Here is a 20,000-nt window from a genome sequence, read left to right as displayed (position 1 = left end):
ATTTCATTTTTATTTGCGATAGTGTTTTTCTTGTATTTTTCTTTCTTGCTTTGTCCAGCACTGTTTTTTTAATGAGCTTTATATAGCGCAATATCCACTAAATGTGCTCAAAGTGCTTTACAAGGGGTCCCTGGTCAACAACAACATTTAACATGTAGGACGAGACATGCCGCCTGTTAGGCGATATTACAATTTTTCGTAAAAAGACAACGCTGTTAACGGCCAGGTACTCATTTTACACCTGAGTACGGTGAGGGAATGTGAGTAAAAAGCCTTTTTCAAGGACTCAACTACGCGCCGAGCGCGAGGCTCGAACCCAGGACCTTCCGATCCCAAAGCGAATGCCATACCACAAGACCACATAGCCGCACTGTTTCATACACACTTTTTCGGATCTTTTATCTTTCAGCAGTGCCTTCTCGCTAATTGGATTCAGTAGTCTGATGTCACGTCGCCCAGCAACGGCGACCATCGTGGTTCTAAACAAAGAAAATCTGTACTTTTTATTCTTCATGCTGGCTAGAACTTTTCATACGACTTGTGATCAGAATGTGTAAAAGTCAAAACATGATCAGATTTATGTTGTTTTTTTTTCTCCTCTGGATACGTTTTTATACTCGTCGGAGAAATATGTCATAAGAGCGTCCGCCATTGTTCCGATAGTTTAGAGCCAGTAACTCGGTTACCATGCGTCATTACGAGGGAAGTGACGTTACGACTGTTGAAGCGTATTTGTCATTTTTTGAAGATGTTTTGATTTACATTGCAGGTGTGATGGATCTGGAGGAGGTGGGAGAGATATGTGTAGTTCTGGACTATCTTTCGACCCGGAAAACAAGCAGTGTGCCCCTGCAGAAAATGTCAATTGCACGTAAGTAGTGATTCGGATTGAAAAAGACCCATTTAACCGGAGATTATCCCGGATTCTATAGCGCAAACCTGCCGAGTACGACGAACATTTCCTAGAATTACGAAATTTTGGCTCTAATTTCAGAACTTCATGAACATGTTTAAGTCATTAAAACTTATTGATAATAAAAGTTGATGCCAGCTACATAATATTTAGGATTTTTAAAGTGTTATCGATAGATAGTTCGAAGATGACGTCACTCAGGCCTTTGTTATTGTTTTTGCCATCCGCGTTTGTGAGTTGTTCTCACTAAACTGTATTAACCAGTCTATAAAAGTTCATGGTTACACAGTGTGTGTGTGTTGGTCCGTTATACTTCCGGATGGCAATGTTGTGAACTCCTTGGCCAAGCGCATTCTATCTATTCCTTGTAAGGGCAAATTTCTGATCTGTAAAGTTAACTATGCTGACTACAATTTTCAGGTCGGCAGGTTTGATAGCGTGACAATGATAATAGCAATTGCTTGTTACCCTTCCGATGGCCGACATGTTCTAGTTATAGATAGAACGAAGATGACGTCATTCTGGTCTTTGTTATTGGGTTTTGCCATCCGCGTTTATGAGTAATTCTCACTAAACTATATTAACCAGGCTATAGATAGAATACGCTTGGCTAAGAACCTCACAATATTGCCATCCGGAAGTATAACGGACCCACACACAAAACTATGTGTAACCATGAACTTTTATAGTCTTGTTAATACAGTTCAGTGAGTATTTCTCATAAACGCGGATGGCAAAAAAAAACAACATCAAAGGCCTGGATTACGTCAACTTCGTTCTATCTATAAGTTAACGATAGCTACGATCTGTGTCCTACGGTCAGGTCGTAGCCATCGTGAACTTATTAGCCTGACACTGACCAAAAAATGACGTCAAAATGCAAGTCTTTGGCCACAAAAGAAAACAAATCGTGAGTTGTATTCAATAGTTCAACCAATGGGACCACTTGTTTCCATGAACACTACTTACGACAACGCACTAGGCGGTGCAAAAACCAAATAATGACGTCAAAATGCCAGTTGTTTTGGGTTTCAGTCAGTGTCAGGCTATAGATAGTATGCACTTGGCTAAGAAGCTCACAACATTGTCATCCGGAAGTATAATGGACCAACATACACAAATATGTGTAACTATGAACGTTTATTGTCATGTTAATACAGTTTAGTGAGAATAACTCATAAACGCGGATGGCAAAAAATAATAACAAAGACCTGAGTGACGTCAACTTCGAACTATCTATATGTAATACAATACTCTTCAACAGTCGTAACGTCACTTCCTTCCTAATGACGCATGGTAACTTAGTAACATTGGCTCAAAACTATCGGAACAATACGGCGCCCGTATGAAATATTTCTCCGGCGAGCATAAAAGCGTATCCAGAGGATAATAAAACATAAATTTGATCATGTTTTGACTTTTACACATTCTGGTCACAAGACATATGAAAAGTTCTAGCCAGCTTGAAGAATAAAAAGTAATGATTTTCTTTGTTTAGAACCAAGATGGCCGCCGTTGCCGTGACATCAGACTACTGAATCCAATTAACATTTGACACGGGTTTTCGCAACTTTCTATATTCAGTCTCGTGATTTCTTCACACTAAATTCTCTCAGACTATAGAAGGAACAAAACTGACGTCTCTCAGCTTTTTCTTATTGATTTTAACCAGCAACTTTTATTCTCACTAAATCATATCACTCAGACTATAGTGTACGTTTAAGGTTACTCATAGTTTTGTGTGCTGGTACCTTATGTCCGGATGGCAGATGTTGTGAGAAATTTAACTGAGCGCATAGCATCAATAAACTGTTTGTGTATTTGTAAGATTGATATTGATAGAACGTAGTTGACGTCACTCAGGTCTTTGTTATTGTTTTTTGCCATCCGCGTTTATGATTTGAGTAATTCTCACTAAACTGTATTAATCAGACTATGAACTTTCATGTATACACATAGTTTTGTGTGTTCGTCCGATATACTTCCGGATGACAATAATTTGAGCTTCTTATCCAAGCGCATACTATCTATAGGATGGGTAGAAATGTGCATCTTATTTTAAAACATCATCTATCTCGATGCTGTGCGCTTGGCTGAGAAAATCAATTGCCGTTCTGACATAATATAACGGACCAGCACACAAAACTTTATGTAACCTTGAAGGTTTGGTTGATACAGTTTAGTGAGAATTACGCATAAGCATGGATGACAAAAAAAATAAATAATAATAACAAAGACTTAAGTGATGTCAACTTCGTTCTATCTATATATCACTAAATATTGTGAATACGATTCAATAGTCTGATGTCACGCCGCCCGGCAACGGCGGCCATCTTGGTTCTAAACAAAGAAAATCATTACTTTTTATTATTGATGCTGGCTAGAACTTTTCATATGCCTTGTGATCAGAATGTGTAAAAGTCAAGACATGATCAAATTTATGTGTTTTTTTCCCTCTGGATACCCTTTATGCTCGCCGGAGAAATATTTCATACGGGCGTCCGCCATTGTTCTGATAGTTCAGAGCCAGTGTTACTAAGTTACCATGCGTCATTAGGAAGGAAGTGACGTTACGACTGTTGAAGAGTATTGTCCTTCTTACACTGTTCTCTGTCTTGGACACAACTAAACTAAGGGACACGGCCAATCTATGGCAACGCAAACGCATTCCCCAAATATGTAGTCCGTCAGAGCCATTTAGCCCATGGAGCGGGAGTTTATCCCGGTTTCTGTAGCGTGAAACGGACAATAGCAATTGCTTGCTATCCTTTGGATAGGACGCTAGTCTATCGCAAAGTACTTTCCGCCAAACCAAACAGATCCAGCTACCCATTCACTGCTGGGTGAACAGGGGGTTGGGGGGTGTCAGAAAAAAAAATCTCGACCGCACCCGGGATCGATCTCGGTCCCTTTGTGTGTGAAGCGAGTGCTCTACCGACTGAGCTATCGCCCCCCCCCCCCCTCCCTCCCGAAATATGTACCCAGTTCTAATTTAATTCCTTCTATCGGTTTGACAGATTTACCAGTGAGACATCGTTAACATCTCCTACATCAGTGACATCTGAGACCAGCGGCTTCATTCTGTGTGTTCTGGATTGTGCTGGTGCCCCGTCAGGAGATTATGCTGCATGCGACATTTGTCAGGATTTCTTCAGGTAAAACTTAGAATATATTTTATATGCACCATAATATGTAGATAAGGGGGGGGGGGGGGGGGGGGGGGGGGGGGGGAGGGAGTGAAGAGAAGATCCCGATAGCTCAGTCGATAGAGCACTTTCTTCAGATGCAAGTGGAACTCGCTTCAAATTAAAGAAATTAAGGAGCAGGCACCAGTATAAGATAAAGATCTGAACAAGTGTGTATGAAAAAAAAAACCTTCCCAAAAAAAATTCAGTCGAGATAGACTGATTTTTCGGGATGCTTCTTTTTTCTTCTATTTTTCTTTCTTGCTTTGTCTGGCACCTTTCATACACACTTGTTTGTTCAGGACTCACTTCACGTTCTTACCATTGCCAAGCGTATTAGTCTCCATTTATAGATAGTATGCAGATGACGTCACTCAGGCCTTTGTTATTGTTTTTGCCATCCGCGTTTGTGAGTTGTTCTCACTAAACTGTATAGATAGTATGCAGATGACGTCACTCAGGCCTTTGTTATTGTTTTTGCCATCCGCGTTTGTGAGTTGTTCTCACTAAACTGTGTTAACCAGACTATAAAAGTTCATGGTTACACAGAGATTGTGTGTTGGTCCGTTATACTTCCGGATGGCAATGTTGTGAACTCCTTGGCCAAGCGCATTCTATCTATTAACCAGACTATAAAAGTTCATGGTTACACAGAGTTTGTGTGTTGGTCCGTTATACTTCCGGATGGCAATGTTGTGAACTCCTTGGCCAAGCGCATTCTATCTATAATATTCATTATCGTTTACGTCAGTTCAAGATGGAGGAGGGGAGAAGTGTGGTGGATACAATCATATTGTGGAATTATTAGGTGTTCATTTGCCTCTTTAATACATTTAAAAAAAAAAGAATTGAGCTTTTATATAGAGCAATATCCACTAAACGTACTCAAAGCGCTTTACAGAGGGTGCCTGACCAACAACGACACGTAACATAAAGAACTAGACATGACGCCTGTTAGGCAATAATACAATTTTTTTCCGACAGAGACAACACTGTTAAGGGCCATATACTCATTTTACACCTGAGTACGGTGAGATAATGTGAGTAAAGAGACTATTCCAAGGACTCAACTATGCGCCGAGCGAGGCTCGAACCCAGGACCTTCCGATCCGAAAGCGAGTGTCATATCATAAGACAACATAGCCGCATAATAAATATGTAATATCAAGCGATTTGAAGGGGAAAAATGCAACTCTTTTTAAAATGTTGGAGCTGAGATTTATTAATCACAAGATTGTAATGATATATATTTGAAAATCTTAAAAATATGAACCAACTTCAACAAAAAGTTGTTTAATGCAATAATACTACAGTCAGACCTGTGTGGGGTTCCTGACCTCCCATAGTGGGCCGGGGGGGGGGGTACTCACTGTGTCCTCTATCCCCTATAGATAGAATGCGCTTGGCCAAGGAGTTCACAACATTGCCATCCGGAAGTATAACGGACAAACACAAACTCTGTGTAACCATGAACTTTTATAGTCAGGTTAATACAGTTTAGTGAGAACAACTCACAAACGCGGATGGCAAAAACAATAACAAAGGCCTGAGTGACGTCATCTGCATACTATCTATATCTATTTTCCAATTTCCTTTCTGTCTTTGTCTTGGAATGAGATTACTTGCTTTTGCCCCGGCCCTGGCCGTAGTGCTTGGCTGGGAGAGAAACAGTCAAATGCATAGTTATTGTTTTGGGAAATGATGTTTTTTTTCCTTGTAAATCATCTCTCTGTTATTTATTATTATATTTGTTATTTTGAATGTGAAATGTAAGCATTTGAGTGTATTCCTCTTTGTCGGATTTTGTTCCCGTGTCCGGATGAGACTTATAGGTGATCTCAAACTAAGTACATTGGTGGTTTGCTCTTGGAATCTACATCTGATCCCTATTTGTTCCCAGTTTTCCTTTGTCTTACTTTCTCTTGGGTGCTTTAATTGTAATTCTAGAACTTTTTACTATCCCATTTTCTTCCTTTTTACTGGCGCTGATATAACCTCAATGTGTTGCAAGCGCCGTAAAACCCTTAAAATCAAAAACAAAATACCGTCAGATTGGGGCTACTTTGCCTCAAGGTGTGATTTTGCCTTTATCGATTTGGAACATTTTGACCTATTAATTCTCAGGCTCGTTGCGGTTATTTTCCTTGTGAGAGGACTTGCAATTTAATCAAAAGAAATAACTGTCAAAATACTAAATACAATACAAAACAAAACAAAAAAATTTTTAAATAAAACAAAAGGAACAAAAAAAAAAAAAAAAAAAAATAATAAATAAAAATAAAAAGCAAACAAAAAACAACTCAAAAATAAACCCATTTGGTCTTTTGGTGTTTGGCATTTAAAACAGCTAACTGAGCGGGGAAGTTTGAACTACAGTGGCTTACACTTCATGTTGGGCCATACAGAAAAATCAACAGAGGATGTACCAAGTTACACAGACAACGTTGTTTACCAATCTGCCCTCATTAAATGATGGTGGGTACAATATCGAATGAAAATAGTTCTTTCCCCGCGAAATTGCGGACTTTTTACTTGTGTGTTTCTAAAAATATGAATGTCTTGCCTCTCTTTCTAACTCTCCTTACTCAAGATGTGATGGAAGTGACGGGGGATCAAGAGACACTTGTGGCTCGGGTTTGGAATTTAATCCTTATACTAGAGCCTGTGCACCGCCCGAGGAATTCAACTGCACGTGAGTTGTAGTAGTAGAAGTAGTAGTAGTAGTAGTAGTAGTAGTAGTAGTAGTAGTAGTAGTAGTAGTAGTTGTAGTAGTTGTAGTAGTTATGTATAGTAGTATGTTAGTATAGTATGTAGTTAGTAGTATAAGTAGTAGTAAGTAGTAGTTTGTAGTAGTAGTAGTAGTAGTAGGTAGTAGTAGTAGTAGTAGTAGTAGATAGTAGTAAGTAGTATGTAGAGTTAGTAGTTAGTAGTAGTAGTAGTAGTAGTAGTTAAATAGTTAGTATAGTAGAAGTAGTAGTAGTAGTAGTAGTTAGTAGTATAGTAGTAGTAGTAGTAGTAGTAGTAGATAGTATTAGTAGATAGTAGTATAGTATAGTAGTTAGTAGTAGTAGTAGTAGTAGTTATATAGTAGTAGTAGAGTAGTAGTAGTAGTAAAGTAGTAGTAGTAGTAGTAGTTAGTAGTAGTAGTAGTAAGTAGTAGTATAGTAGTAGTAGGTAGTAAGTAGTAGTAGTAAGTAGTAGTAGTAGTAGTAGTAGTAGTAGTATAGTAGTAGTAGTTAGTAGTAGTAGTTATAGTAGTAGTAGAGTAGTAGTAGTAGTAGTTAATAGTAGTAGTAGTAGTAGTAGTAGTATGTAGTATGTAGTATAGTATAGAAGTAGTAGTAGTAGTAGTGTAGTATATGTAGTAGTAGTAGTAGTAGTAGTAGTAGTAGTAGTAGTAGTAGTAAGTAGTAGTAGTAGTAGTAGTTAGTAGTTAGTAGTAGTAGTAGTAGTAGTAGTAGTAGTATGTAGTAGTAGATAGTAGTAGTAGTAAGTAGTAGTAGAGTAGTATAGTAGTAGTAGTAGTAGTAGTAGTAGAAGTTAGTAGTAGTAGTTAGTATAGTAGTAGTAGTAGTAGTAGTTAAGTAGTAGTGTAGTAGTAGTGTATAGTAGTAGTAGTAGTAGTAGTATTTGTGTAGTATAGTAGTAGTAGTAGTAGTAAGTAGTAGTGTAGTAGTAGTAGTAGTAGTAGTAGTAGTAGTAGTTAGTAGTAGTAGTAGTAGATAGTAAGTAGTAGTAGTAGTAGTAGTAGAAGTAGTAGTATAGTAGTAGAAGTTAGTAGTAGAGTAGTGTGTAGTAGTAGTAGTAGTAGTAGTAGTAGTAGTAGTAGTAGAGTAGTAGTAGTAGTAGATAGTAGTAGTAGTAGTAGTAGTAGTAGTAGTAGTGTAGTAGTAGTAGTAGTAGTGTATGTAGTAGTAGTAGTAGTGTAGTAGTATAGTAGTAGTAGTAGTAGTAGTAGTAGAGTAGTAGTAGTAGTAGTGTGAGTAGTATAGTAGGTGTATATAGTAGTAGTATAGTAGTAGTAGTGTAGTTGATATAGTAGTAGATAGTAGTTAGTAATAATGAGTAGTAAGGTAGTAATGTAGTGTAGTAGTATATATGAGAGTATAGTATAGTGTAGTGTAGGATAGTAGAGTAGTTGTGATGTTGAGTATGGGGTGGTGGTAGTAGAAGACAGAGGTAAATGTATTGGTAGGTACTGATTTTAATGCATTTTGTCATTTACTGCTATGCAGAAAAGAAAATAAATAAACAACAACAACAAAATAGAAACCAAAAAATACAAAATACCCCAAACCCCCCCACCCCCCCCCCCCCCCCAAAAAAAAAAAAAAAAATCCCAACAAGATAATCTAAAAAAAACAACAACAACAACACCAACAAAAAAAAAAAAAAACAAACAAAAAAAAAAAAAAAAAACCCACAACAAAACCATCAGTCGTATTTATCATTTAAAAAACCTGTTTATTCATTCATTCATCCAGATTCACTTCGCCTTCATCCCGGTCGTCACCAAGGTAACGAATCAAATAGATATGTACTGTAGAATTGTGCATCTCAAAATAATGCTTTGTGTGGATTCACATCCTAAAAAAACAATCCAAATTTTCTCTGATGCTATTCAAGGCATCTATTTAAGGCATCGTATTTGATCTGGTATTATTACAAAATTCGTCACTATTAATTTGCTACTCCTGAGTCATTCATAACTGTGTAGTTATGTGTTTTAAGTGCCTTTACAAAGAATACAGCGCAGAATCTAGCGATTATTTATATTTTCAGAACATCTTGTTAATTAATCAATAAATTGGTGGATTAATTGATTAATTGATAGATTAATTATTTATATCTAGTCATTTCTGTTTTTTTTTTTTTTTGGTTTTAAGATGCCGATGTATTATTAAATGTCGACTCTGTGTTTGTTAGTCCATATATTATGTATGCCTATGTGTGCCTTTGTGTGAGTATGTTTGGAATTGTGTGTTTGTATAGATAGAATGAAGTTGACGTCACTTGGGTCTTTGTTATTGTTTTTTGCCATTCGAGTTTATGCGTAATTCTCACTAAAATGTATTAACCAGACTATAAACGTTTAAGGTTACACATTGTTTTGTGTGTTGGACCGTTATACTTTCGGATGGCAATGTTGTGAGCTTCTTAGCCAAGCGCACATTATCTATTGATACAGTGCGCTTGGCTAAGAAACTCACAACATTGCCATATGGAAATATATCGAACCAACACACAAAACTATTTGTCATAGTGAACGTTAAATTCTGGTTAATACAGTTTAGTGAGAACTACTCATAAACACGGTTGGCAAAAAAAAACCAAAACAAAAAAAAAACAAAAAAAAAAAAAAAAACCAACAAAACAAATAAACAAACCCAATAACAAAGTCCTGAGTGACGTCAACTTCGTTCTATCTCTACCGTGTTCCAAAAGTTCTATCACACCCAAAACAAAGTGAATATTTTTACCATGTGAATAGGATTCCATAGTCGTAACGTCACTTCCTTCCTTATGACGCATGGTAACTTAGTAACACTTGCTCTAGACTATCGGAAAAATGGCGGACGCCTGTATTAAATATTTCACCGGCGAGCATAAAAGCGAATCCAGAGGAAAAAACCCCCATAAATTTGATCATGTTTTGACTTTTACACATTCTGGTCAAAAGACATATGAAAAGTTCTAGCCACCTTGAAGAATAAAAAGTAATGATTTTCTTTGTTTAGAACCAAGATGGCCGCCGTTGCCGGGTGGCGTGATATCAGACTACTGAATCCGCTCACGGATGGCACGTATATCTTGAAGAAAACTATTGTAATGTGTCAAAGAGACGTGTCAGACCACAACATTACAAGTGTGTACCCTAAGTTTGCTCATAATCAAAGCTTTCCGTTTTAGTTTTTGGTTGTAACCGCATGTGTTTCGTTGATTCCTACTGAACGTAATCGTTTGTTTAGGATTGATTCATGCTGGATTATCATTTTCGGTCAGTTGCAAGGCATTTTTTAAAATGTTTGTCGAAAAAGTGTGTGACATTTAAATAAACGTTTAAATGAATCTGTATCAGCGATACATTCTATGTGGTCGCCCGAAGGTGAAAACTTCTCGCCATTGTGAATTGGATTCATTAGTTCGATGTCACCTCCGCCCAGCAACGAGCAGGTTCTAAACAAAGAGAATTGGTACTTTTTATTCTTCATGCTGGCTAGAACGTTTCATATGTCATGTGATCAGAATGTATAAAAGTCAAAACATGATCATATTTATATGTTTTTCTCCTCTGGATACACTTTTATGCTCCTCGGAGAAGTATTTCATAAGGGCGTCCACCATTGTTCCAATAGTTTAGAACCAGTTACTAAGTTACTATGTGTCATTACGAGGGAAGTGACGTCACAACTGTTGAGGCCTATTACTACGTTCAAAACCCATTTATCAGTGAGTAGCAGCACACGATCATCTCAATTTGCTGGAGTATCGCGTCGAATGATTCTAAGACTTTTACTGGATCGTGAAATGTGTCCTCATCGAACTGTTCCAATGCGGATTATCAAGATATATTGCCTTTCCATGTGCTCAAGGTCATTGGTCACATTGCAAAATGTGTTCAAAGTGACCAACATTGTGAAAAGTGTTCACAGTTTTTGAACTATCTAACATCACGATTGGTCATGTTGTTCAGCTTGACACATGGGTATGTTAACAACTTTCATAACACAAAGCAGCGTGTTTACATTTACTAAGAAATATCCAAACCTTGGACAGCTACAAATCATGTCATTGATGACTTTGTTGGACGATAACATGAATTTAAATCGCTCCCATTAGCATTCTTACACCAGTGGACTTACAAAATCGCATGGCCAGGACCATCTCAAATGACGAACAGGAATAATCTTCTCTGTACAGACAATCAATGTTCTAAGATGCCCTTCAAGATCTCTATACTTTAATCCAATCGAAGGGAGCACTTCCGTAGTGTCACATCACTTTTATTATATTCCTTAATCTTTTAGCCATTATGGACTTTCAATTAGTTGCAATGACCAATAAATATTACTATTTAATATGTTTCATTTTTATAAGTGGTGTGACTTTTCTAATTTAAAAAACAATTTGCTGAGTCGGTTGTCGTTTACTACTCCGGCCGACGCCATTATTATTTGCTGTGTTTCATATCAGTTTCGATATTGCAAGCGATTACAAACATTGTTTCATCAGGTATCTTTAGTGATGGTTGATGGGGGTTCGGGGGATCTCACCCCGAAAAAATAAGGGGGGGGGGGGGGGGGTTCGGGGGAGTCTCCCCCAGATAATGGCAAAATAAAAATAAAATCTATCTTTATGCGCGCTGTGAAACTACGGAAGTCCTTCCCAATCGAACATCTTCATCTTTGGGATGAGCTTGATAGGATGATAAGGAAAATGCCACGCACATTCCATCACGAACATGGCAAGACCTTGGGGGAAAATGGGCAAGAAATTCCCCAGACAACAACAATCCTGAGTCTCCGATGTGCATATTATTATTATGTAATTCAAGTTTCCGGGGGTCACATCATATCATATCATATTATTATACTAATCAAACTTGAACACGAGATCCCATCAGGTCAGTCTGAATAAAGTTATCTCCCTTAACATAGCTGATGAGTATGTGTATGAGTATGAGTTCATCGTAGAGGGCTGGTGGCCCGTTGATGGTCTTTGGATGGCGTTAATAGGATTCAATAGTCTGATATCACGTCCGCCCAGCAACCAGCAGCTTGGTTCTAAACAAAGAAAATCGGTACTTTTTATTCTTCATGCTGGCTAGAACTTTTTCGCATGACATTTGATCAGAATGTATAAAATTCAAAACATGATCAGATTTATAATGTTTTTCTCCTCTGGATACACTTTTATGCTCGTCGGAGAAGTATTTCATAAGGGCGTCCGCCATTGTTCCGATAGTTTAGTCAGTTACTAAGTTACTCTGCGTCATTACGGGGGAAGTGACGTCACGAATGTTGAAGCGTATTTGTGTTTTATTTAATAACAAACAAGTTTGTACTGGTAAATACAAATTTTAACGAAAATGAACGGTGTGATAGAAATCTTGGAACAGGGTATAAATACTATCTAGTCCTTATCATAGTGTCCTTTGTCTTACGCACTTCATGTTATTTCTCAGTTTTTTTGTTTGTTGATAGTGTAGTGATTTGTGATAATTAATGATAAAGATAGTGATGATGATGATAATTATTAGATAATGATAATGACAATAATAGTTATGATAACAATGGTAATGATAAAATAATCAATAATAATAATAATTATTATTATTATTGTTATAGTTAGTATTATTGTAAGTATTATTATTATTATTGTTGGTATTAGCAGTATTATTGTTGGTATTCTCTAATTTTTATTGTTAGTATTATCATTTTTATTCCTATTATCATTATTATTATTATTATTATTATTTATTATTATTATTATTATTATTATTATTATTATTATTATTATTATTATTATTATTATTATTTTATTATTATTATCATTATTATTATTACTATTATTATTGTTGTTATTGTTATTCTTCTTCTTCTTATATTATTATTATTATTATTATCATCATCATCATCATCATCATCATCATCATCATCATCATCATCATCATCATCATCATCATCATCACTATCATTATCACTATTATAATTACCGTTTTCGCTGTTATTGTTATTATTATCATTTTTATTATTATTACTATCATTATTATTATTATTATTATTATTATTATTATTATTATTATTATTATTATTATTATTATTATTATTATTATTATTATTATTATCATTACGATAATCCCTAAAATGATTTCCTTCCAACCAGAGGCCCCTCGGAAACCAGTCTCTACTCACCAACGAGTGACCAATCGGAAACATCAGGCACCTCCCCTTCATCTCGATCGTCCCAAACATCTCCTAGCAGTGAAGGTATATTCTGCGTCTCGTCGTGTGCCAATAATATACCTTTCGGAGATTGGCCTTCGTGTGATTCGTGCATGTATTACTACAGGTACCCCTTGACTTTTATATATTATTCTTTCCTTTGTTATCGTTTTATTTAGTCACTCAGTAGTCGTAGTTGTCGTCGTCATCATCATCATCATCATCATCATCATCATCATCATCATCATCACCATCATCATCATCATAAATAATATACCTTTCGGCGATTGGCCTTCGGGTGATTCATGCATGTATTACTATAGGTAACCCTTGACTTTTATCTTATCCTTTCCTTTGTTATCGTTTTATTTAGTCATCTCAGTAGTCGTAGTCGTCGTCGTCGTCATCATCATCATCATCATCATCATCAATATCATTATCATCGTGATTGCCAACATCGTCGTCGTCGTCGTCGTCATCATCATCATCATCATCATCATCATCATCATCATAATCATCATCATCATCATCATCATCATCATCATCATCTTCATCATCATCAACAGCAGCAGCAGCAGCAGCAGAATTATCATTATCAATATCATAATCATCATCATTACCATCATCATCATCATCATTATCATCCCATCATCATCATCGTCATCCTCCTCCTCCTCCTCCTCCTCCTCTTCCTTCTCCTCTTCCTTTTCCTCCTCACCATCATCATCATCATCATCATTATCATCATCATCATCATCATCTCCACCATTATCTTTCATCGTACCATCTCTACTTTGTCTTTTTACCAGGTGCGACGGAATTGGTGGTGGAGATAAAAAGGCATGTAGTGCAACGTTGGAGTTTGATCCAGTCACTCAACAATGCGCCCCAGAGAATGTGGTGGATTGCCAGTAAGTCAATACTAATAACATGACAACTGTCGCTTTATAACATCAAGAGATAAAGTGAGTAGGAAAGTGCCAGAGGACAATAATAGAGAATAAAAAATTCGCGGCGGTGATGGGGTTTTGAACCAGCGATTGTGCGGCTATGTGGTCTAGTGATATGACACTCGCTTTCGGATCGGAAAGTCCTGGGTTCGAGCCTCGCGCTCGGCGCATAGTTGAGTCCTTGGAAAAGGTTCTTTACTCACATTCTTTCACCGTGCTCAGGTGTAAAATGAGTACCTGGCCGTTAACAGCGTTGTCTTTGTCCGAAAAATTGTTATATCGCCTAACAGGCGTCATGTCCTGTCCTACATGTTAAATGTTGCTGTTGAGCAGGGACCCCTTGTAAAGCGCTTTGAGCACATTTAGTGGCTATTGCTCTATATAAAATCTCAATTTAAAGCTCAATTTAGACTTTACTGGTACGACAAATCCGCCTGGCCGGGGAGAGCGTGACTCTACCGTATGAGCTATCCACGATCCCCAAAAAAGATCGTCTCTAACCCTAGTCATTATTAGAGCTTTATAACGGTGCTTTATTTGGGCTGACGTATAATTAGTTCTTTTAATTAAGTGTATGATACTATACGATTCTTTCATCTCTTTGTATTTATTAAACGAGTTATTTATATCGTGACCTATAACACTACGAGCTTGCGAGTATGTTGTCGTTGTCGTTGTTATTATCACGATTAAAATATAACGAGTTTGATGAATACAAAGTAAACAATGCGTTTATTCTATTGCTCCAAGTAAGATTATTAGATATTTTGTAACCTAATGGTATGTTATCAGTACTTCTATTCACCATAATTTGTATATTTCTCCTTCTGCTTGAATCACCCATAAGAAAAAAAACCCGTTGGATTTGTAGTCATGCACCCCAAAAGATTATTTTTAATTAGACGTCTACACAATCAGCTGTCTTTTACATCTAGACCGGGTCTAGATAATTTCACACCACTAAAATGTGCGTAAATATTCTGCAATCGTTCTGTAGGTTAACGGCCTAGTTCTCATTTTACACTTGAGTACTGTGAATGTGAATAAATATCCTTTTCCATGGACTCATCTCTCTGAGCGGTAGTCGAACCCTGGACCTTCTGCACCGAAGGCGAGAGTCATACCAAAAGACCACATTATAGTCGCACAATTACACGAAAGCCATATTAATTTTTTTTTTAAAATTATATATTCTTTTCTCAGGGCAACTTCCCCTTCATCGCCAAGTTCGGCCTCCAGCGAGTCATCGGACTCCAGCCCATCTTCGCGATCGTCTCCGGCCTCACCCTCCAGCCAGACAAGCCGGACTTCCCCATTGTCTGCAACCAGCGAATCCGTCTTCTGTGTTCTGTCGTGTGCCAATCTTCCCATGGGCGACTACGCAGCCTGTGACAGCTGTACTAGTTTTTACAGGTTTGTACACACTTTATTTAGACTATGGGAGGTGACAATAAATAGCTCAGTTTGTAGGGTACTCGTTTCTCTCGCAAAGGAATCGAGATCGATCCCGGGTGTAATCAAGATTATATTTTCTGGCCACCCAGTGGTGTTTGAGTATAGATAGTATGCGCTTGGCTTAGAAGCTCATAACATTGCCATCCGGAAGTATAACTGGCCAACACACAAAACTGTGTATCCGTGAACGTTTATAGTCAGGTTAATACAGTTCAGTGAGCACTACTCATAAACGCGGATGGCAAAAAACAATAATAGAGACCTGTTTGACGTCATCTTCGAACTATCTATTGGATCTGTTAGATCTATCAGGAGTGCGCTATCTATAGGATAGCGAACAATTGCTGTTGTACGCTACACAAACTGGGAATATTCCTGCGCCATGTGTCTGATGGCTGTGATGGACTCCTTTCTTTTGCATTTTAGATTAAGTGCACTCATACTAGATAGAAAAAGTATAATTCTATGAAAGGATTAACCCCCCCCCCCCAAAAAAAAAAAAAGCCAACAACAAAAAAACCATGAAAACATAAATACAGTCTGCAGTCAATCTGTTTTTTTTTTCTTCTTTTTAGTAATGTAATGTTTTCATGTTTTTTTGTTTTTGTTTTTTGGCTGAAAAAGGGTTTTGAGTCTGGAACGTTCCGTGATTGGTATTGTCTTCTTCTTTTGAAACATGTTATATTCATTTTTACTTATTACTTTTTACGGTCAACAGCTACTAGCAGCTTAGTATTACTTATAATTCTCTTCTAATAATATCGGTTTTTAGACTATGGAGAATGTCAACAATTTTTTATACTATCTTGGGTCAAGAATAGAGGCAAATGGATAATCGACTCTTGATATCCAAAGTGGGATAGCACTTGCCCAATAAAATTGACACAAATGTCGACATTATGGAAAAGTGAAAGCATTCAACAGCATTATTTGGATGTGAATCATGAACAATTTCAAAATAAAAACAGAACCCCCCCCAAAAAAAAAAAAAAAAAAAAACAAAAAAAAAAAAAACAAACAAACCATGAGAACAAAATCACTGCATTTGAAATGAAATTCTCCGCAATCCCTGGACAGCAAAATAAACTAACCAAAATGTGAAAGAGCCCCTGGGCATTAGGAGCCGTATCTCATTAAATGATACAGAAACTAAAATTTGCTTTAAATGGACGGGACAAGAAACATGGCACTCTTCAAAATAATTTCTAGAGGGCAAGGTGGAGAGTAAAAGAGGGAGAGGCAGACCAAGAAGAAGATGGTCACAAGACATAAGCGAATCGATGAATAAGCCAGTGACTGAATGTGGAAGGATGGCCCAGGACAGAAACTTGTTTTGGTTGGCAGTTACGGAGGCCACGTCCAGGATGGATAAGCCATGAATGGTGATGATCATGAGACGACCTGTGTTATTGTGCAAAATGCCTAAACATCTCAAAGCAAGGATAGTCTGCTATTTTTGCTTTAGCTTTGATATTTATTGATTCACATGTCTCGTAACTCTCTCCTTACCGATCCTTTTCAGTATTTTCCCAAAATGGCAGGCTTACCCAGCAGAAAAAAATGATTTTTAAACTCAAACAATCTTTCTACAAAACAACTTTATGTTCTTATTAATTAAAGAAAGATCATTGTGATGTACAACATAAATCTGAATAACAACAAAAGATGTATATTATGTCGTACTGTAGGTGATAAGGAGAGGGTTCAGCTATTATAAGGATACTTCATACAGTTTGTGATCACACAATTCAATGCCTTTGTAAACAGCTTGGAGAACGTTTAGTTGATATTGCGCTATTTAAAAGTGCAAGTTAAAAAAATTATTAATGTACAAGGGTAGGATGAAAAGTCTTCACGCCGCTCTAGTATAATTTAGACTGTTCAAATGCCATCACACGAGTCACGATAAAATTAGATTCAGCCGTTCATGAATGTTTACGGATGCACACACATTTCGCTGCAGTAAGGAAATCAATCACAGGCAGCTGTCTGATGTATAATTCATTCCAAGTGAATTCTTCCACCGTCACTACTATGATCTAAATCTGAGAGTGTCGGTAGCGCTAATCTGATGTAATTCTGAGAGTGTCTGTAGCTCTTATTAATGTTATGATCTAAATCTGAGAGTGTCTGTAGCTCTAATTAATATTATGATCTAAATCTGAGAGTGTCTGTAGCTCTAATTAATATTATGATCTAAATCTGAGAATGTCAGTTCCGCCCTAAATCCCTTGAAGACTAGCAAACATGATCGGCCAAGGGAAGCCGTCCGGAGGTCATCTAAAGCATTCTCAAACCATCCGGAGGCCCTCAGACTAGTAAGAAACTTTCCAAAAGTGTTCCTCCTTCCGAAAGATCATCAAATTACGGCAGACGGCTCCGGACGGCAATATGTAGGACCCAACATGATCTTCTTATAATGTGTTGTTATTTGTTTAATGACAGGTGTATCAACGGTGAGGCTAGACGAGACTGCTCTTCCCCGCTGGTGTTTAATCCCGAATCCAGACAGTGTGACGTAGACGTCAATGTCACTTGCGCGTGAGTTATAATTATCTTTACTCATAATATCTGTAGGTAACTCACCACTACCATCATCATCATCATCATCATCATCATCATCATCATCATCATCATCATCATCATCATCATCCTCATCATCCTCATCATCATCATCCTCATCTTCATCATCATCTTCATCATCATCCTCATCATCATCCTCGTCCTCCTCATCATCATCATCATCCTCATCCTCATCATGATCATCATCCCCATCATGATCATCATCATCATCATCCTCATCATCATCATCATCATCATCATCATCATCATCATCCCCATCATGATCATCATCATCATCATCCTCATCCTCATCATGATCATCATCATCATCCTCATCATGATCATCATCATCATCATCGTCATCCTCATCATGATCATCATGATCATCATTATCATCATCATCATCATCATCATCATCATCATCATCATCATCATCATCATCATCATCATCTTCATCCTCATCATGATCATCATCATCATCATCCTCATCATGATCATCATCATCATCATCATCCTCATCATGATCATCATCATCATCATCCTCATCATCATCCTCATCATCATCAATAATTCGTCATCGTCATCATCATCAATATCATCATCACAACCACCAACTCCACCACCATCACTAACACCATCACTACCATCACTATCACCAACAACGTATACCACCACAACCACCGACACCACCACCACCACTAACACCACCACCACCACTAACACCACCACCACCACGAACACCACCACCACCACCACCAACACCACCAACAACACCAACACCACCAACACCACCCCACCACTACCAACAAAGTCACAACCACCATCAGCCTTCTAACCATTTCTACACCGTCCATCAATCCCCAGCACCACATCCGCCCAGTCTCCATCATCCGCGACATCACTACAATCTCAAACCTCCGAGCCATCAGAAGTCTCCGACAGATCTCAAACGTCAGATCAATCCGCCAGATCTCTTACGTCCCTCTCGTCCGATTCAAGTCCCATATCAGAATCCAGCCCAGGCTCAAATTCCTCTGAGCCCAGCGAGACGAGTGAACCGTCCGACCAGTCTGACGTCTCGCATACCTCTGAGGCAATTGTCTGTGTCACTAGCTGTGCTGGTGTTCCAATGGGCGACTACCTCTCGTGTTCAGACTGTACAATGTTCTATAGGTAAGCTAAAATCTCTTGTCAAATAACAGAATTGGTAATTGGAAATTCAATGTTAATTTATGTTTTATATTGGCAATTGGATTCAATAGTCTGATGTCACGTCTGCCCAGCAACGAGTAGCTTAGTTCTAAACAAATAAAATCGGTATATTTTTTTATTCTTCATGCTGGCTAGGACTTGTTCATATGTCATGTGATAAGAATGTATAAAAATCAAAACATGATCAGATTTATGTGTTTCTCCTCTGGATACACTGTTACGCTCGTCGGAGAAGTATTTCATACGGGCGTCCGCCATTTTCCCAATAGGTTAGAACCAGTTGCTAGGTTACTATGCGTCATTAGGAGGGAAGTGACGTCACGACTGTTGAAGCCTATTGACTATAAATAAACATCAGAATTGAAATGATTCTATGAGTAAGTTAAAAATTGAAGACTGTTAAATCGTAGAAATATCCGAAGCCGTTGGAATATTGTTTACACATGTGTTGTCCTAAATATGTGCATGTTGGACACAACTATAGGTGACACAATAGGAAAGAAAAGTGTAATGTTAAACAACGGGTTCCTAGTTCATTGGAAGTGTTAAACCACCCTTAACTTGAGCTTTTATATAGCGCATTATCCACTACACGTGCTCAAAGCGCTTTACAAGGGGTCCCTGGCCAACAGCAACACATAACATGTAGGACGAGACATGACGCCTGTCAGGCGATATTACAAATTTTTGGGACAGAGACAACGCTGTTAACGGTCAGGTATTCATTTTACACCTGAGTACGGTGAGAGAATGTGAGTAAAGAGCCTTCTCCAAGGAC

The 20,000-nt window shown here is 37.7% G+C and overlaps 1 protein-coding gene across 1 annotated transcript in view; it reads left to right on the top strand.

Moving 5' to 3' along the window:
* LOC144979979 (uncharacterized) overlaps positions 1-20,000 on the top strand; it is a 99,937-nt gene that overhangs the window by 20,938 nt on the left and 58,999 nt on the right. The window contains exons 9-17 of the mRNA XM_078927370.1: positions 770-871; positions 3,931-4,068; positions 6,689-6,790; positions 8,583-8,615; positions 12,985-13,170; positions 13,853-13,954; positions 15,197-15,406; positions 17,894-17,989; positions 18,875-19,183. Coding sequence (XP_078783496.1) covers positions 770-871; positions 3,931-4,068; positions 6,689-6,790; positions 8,583-8,615; positions 12,985-13,170; positions 13,853-13,954; positions 15,197-15,406; positions 17,894-17,989; positions 18,875-19,183 — 1,278 coding nt within the window. The remainder of the gene's footprint in view (positions 1-769; positions 872-3,930; positions 4,069-6,688; positions 6,791-8,582; positions 8,616-12,984; positions 13,171-13,852; positions 13,955-15,196; positions 15,407-17,893; positions 17,990-18,874; positions 19,184-20,000) is intronic.

The sequence above is a fragment of the Berghia stephanieae genome, chromosome 9 (genome assembly GCF_034508935.2).
Source record: "Berghia stephanieae isolate SIO BIC M18660-M18661 chromosome 9, UCSD_Bste_1.3, whole genome shotgun sequence".
Lineage (NCBI taxonomy): Eukaryota > Metazoa > Mollusca > Gastropoda > Nudibranchia > Aeolidiidae > Berghia > Berghia stephanieae.
The sequence above is the reverse complement of the archived record's forward strand: the minus strand, read 5'-3'. Positions and strand labels throughout refer to the sequence as shown.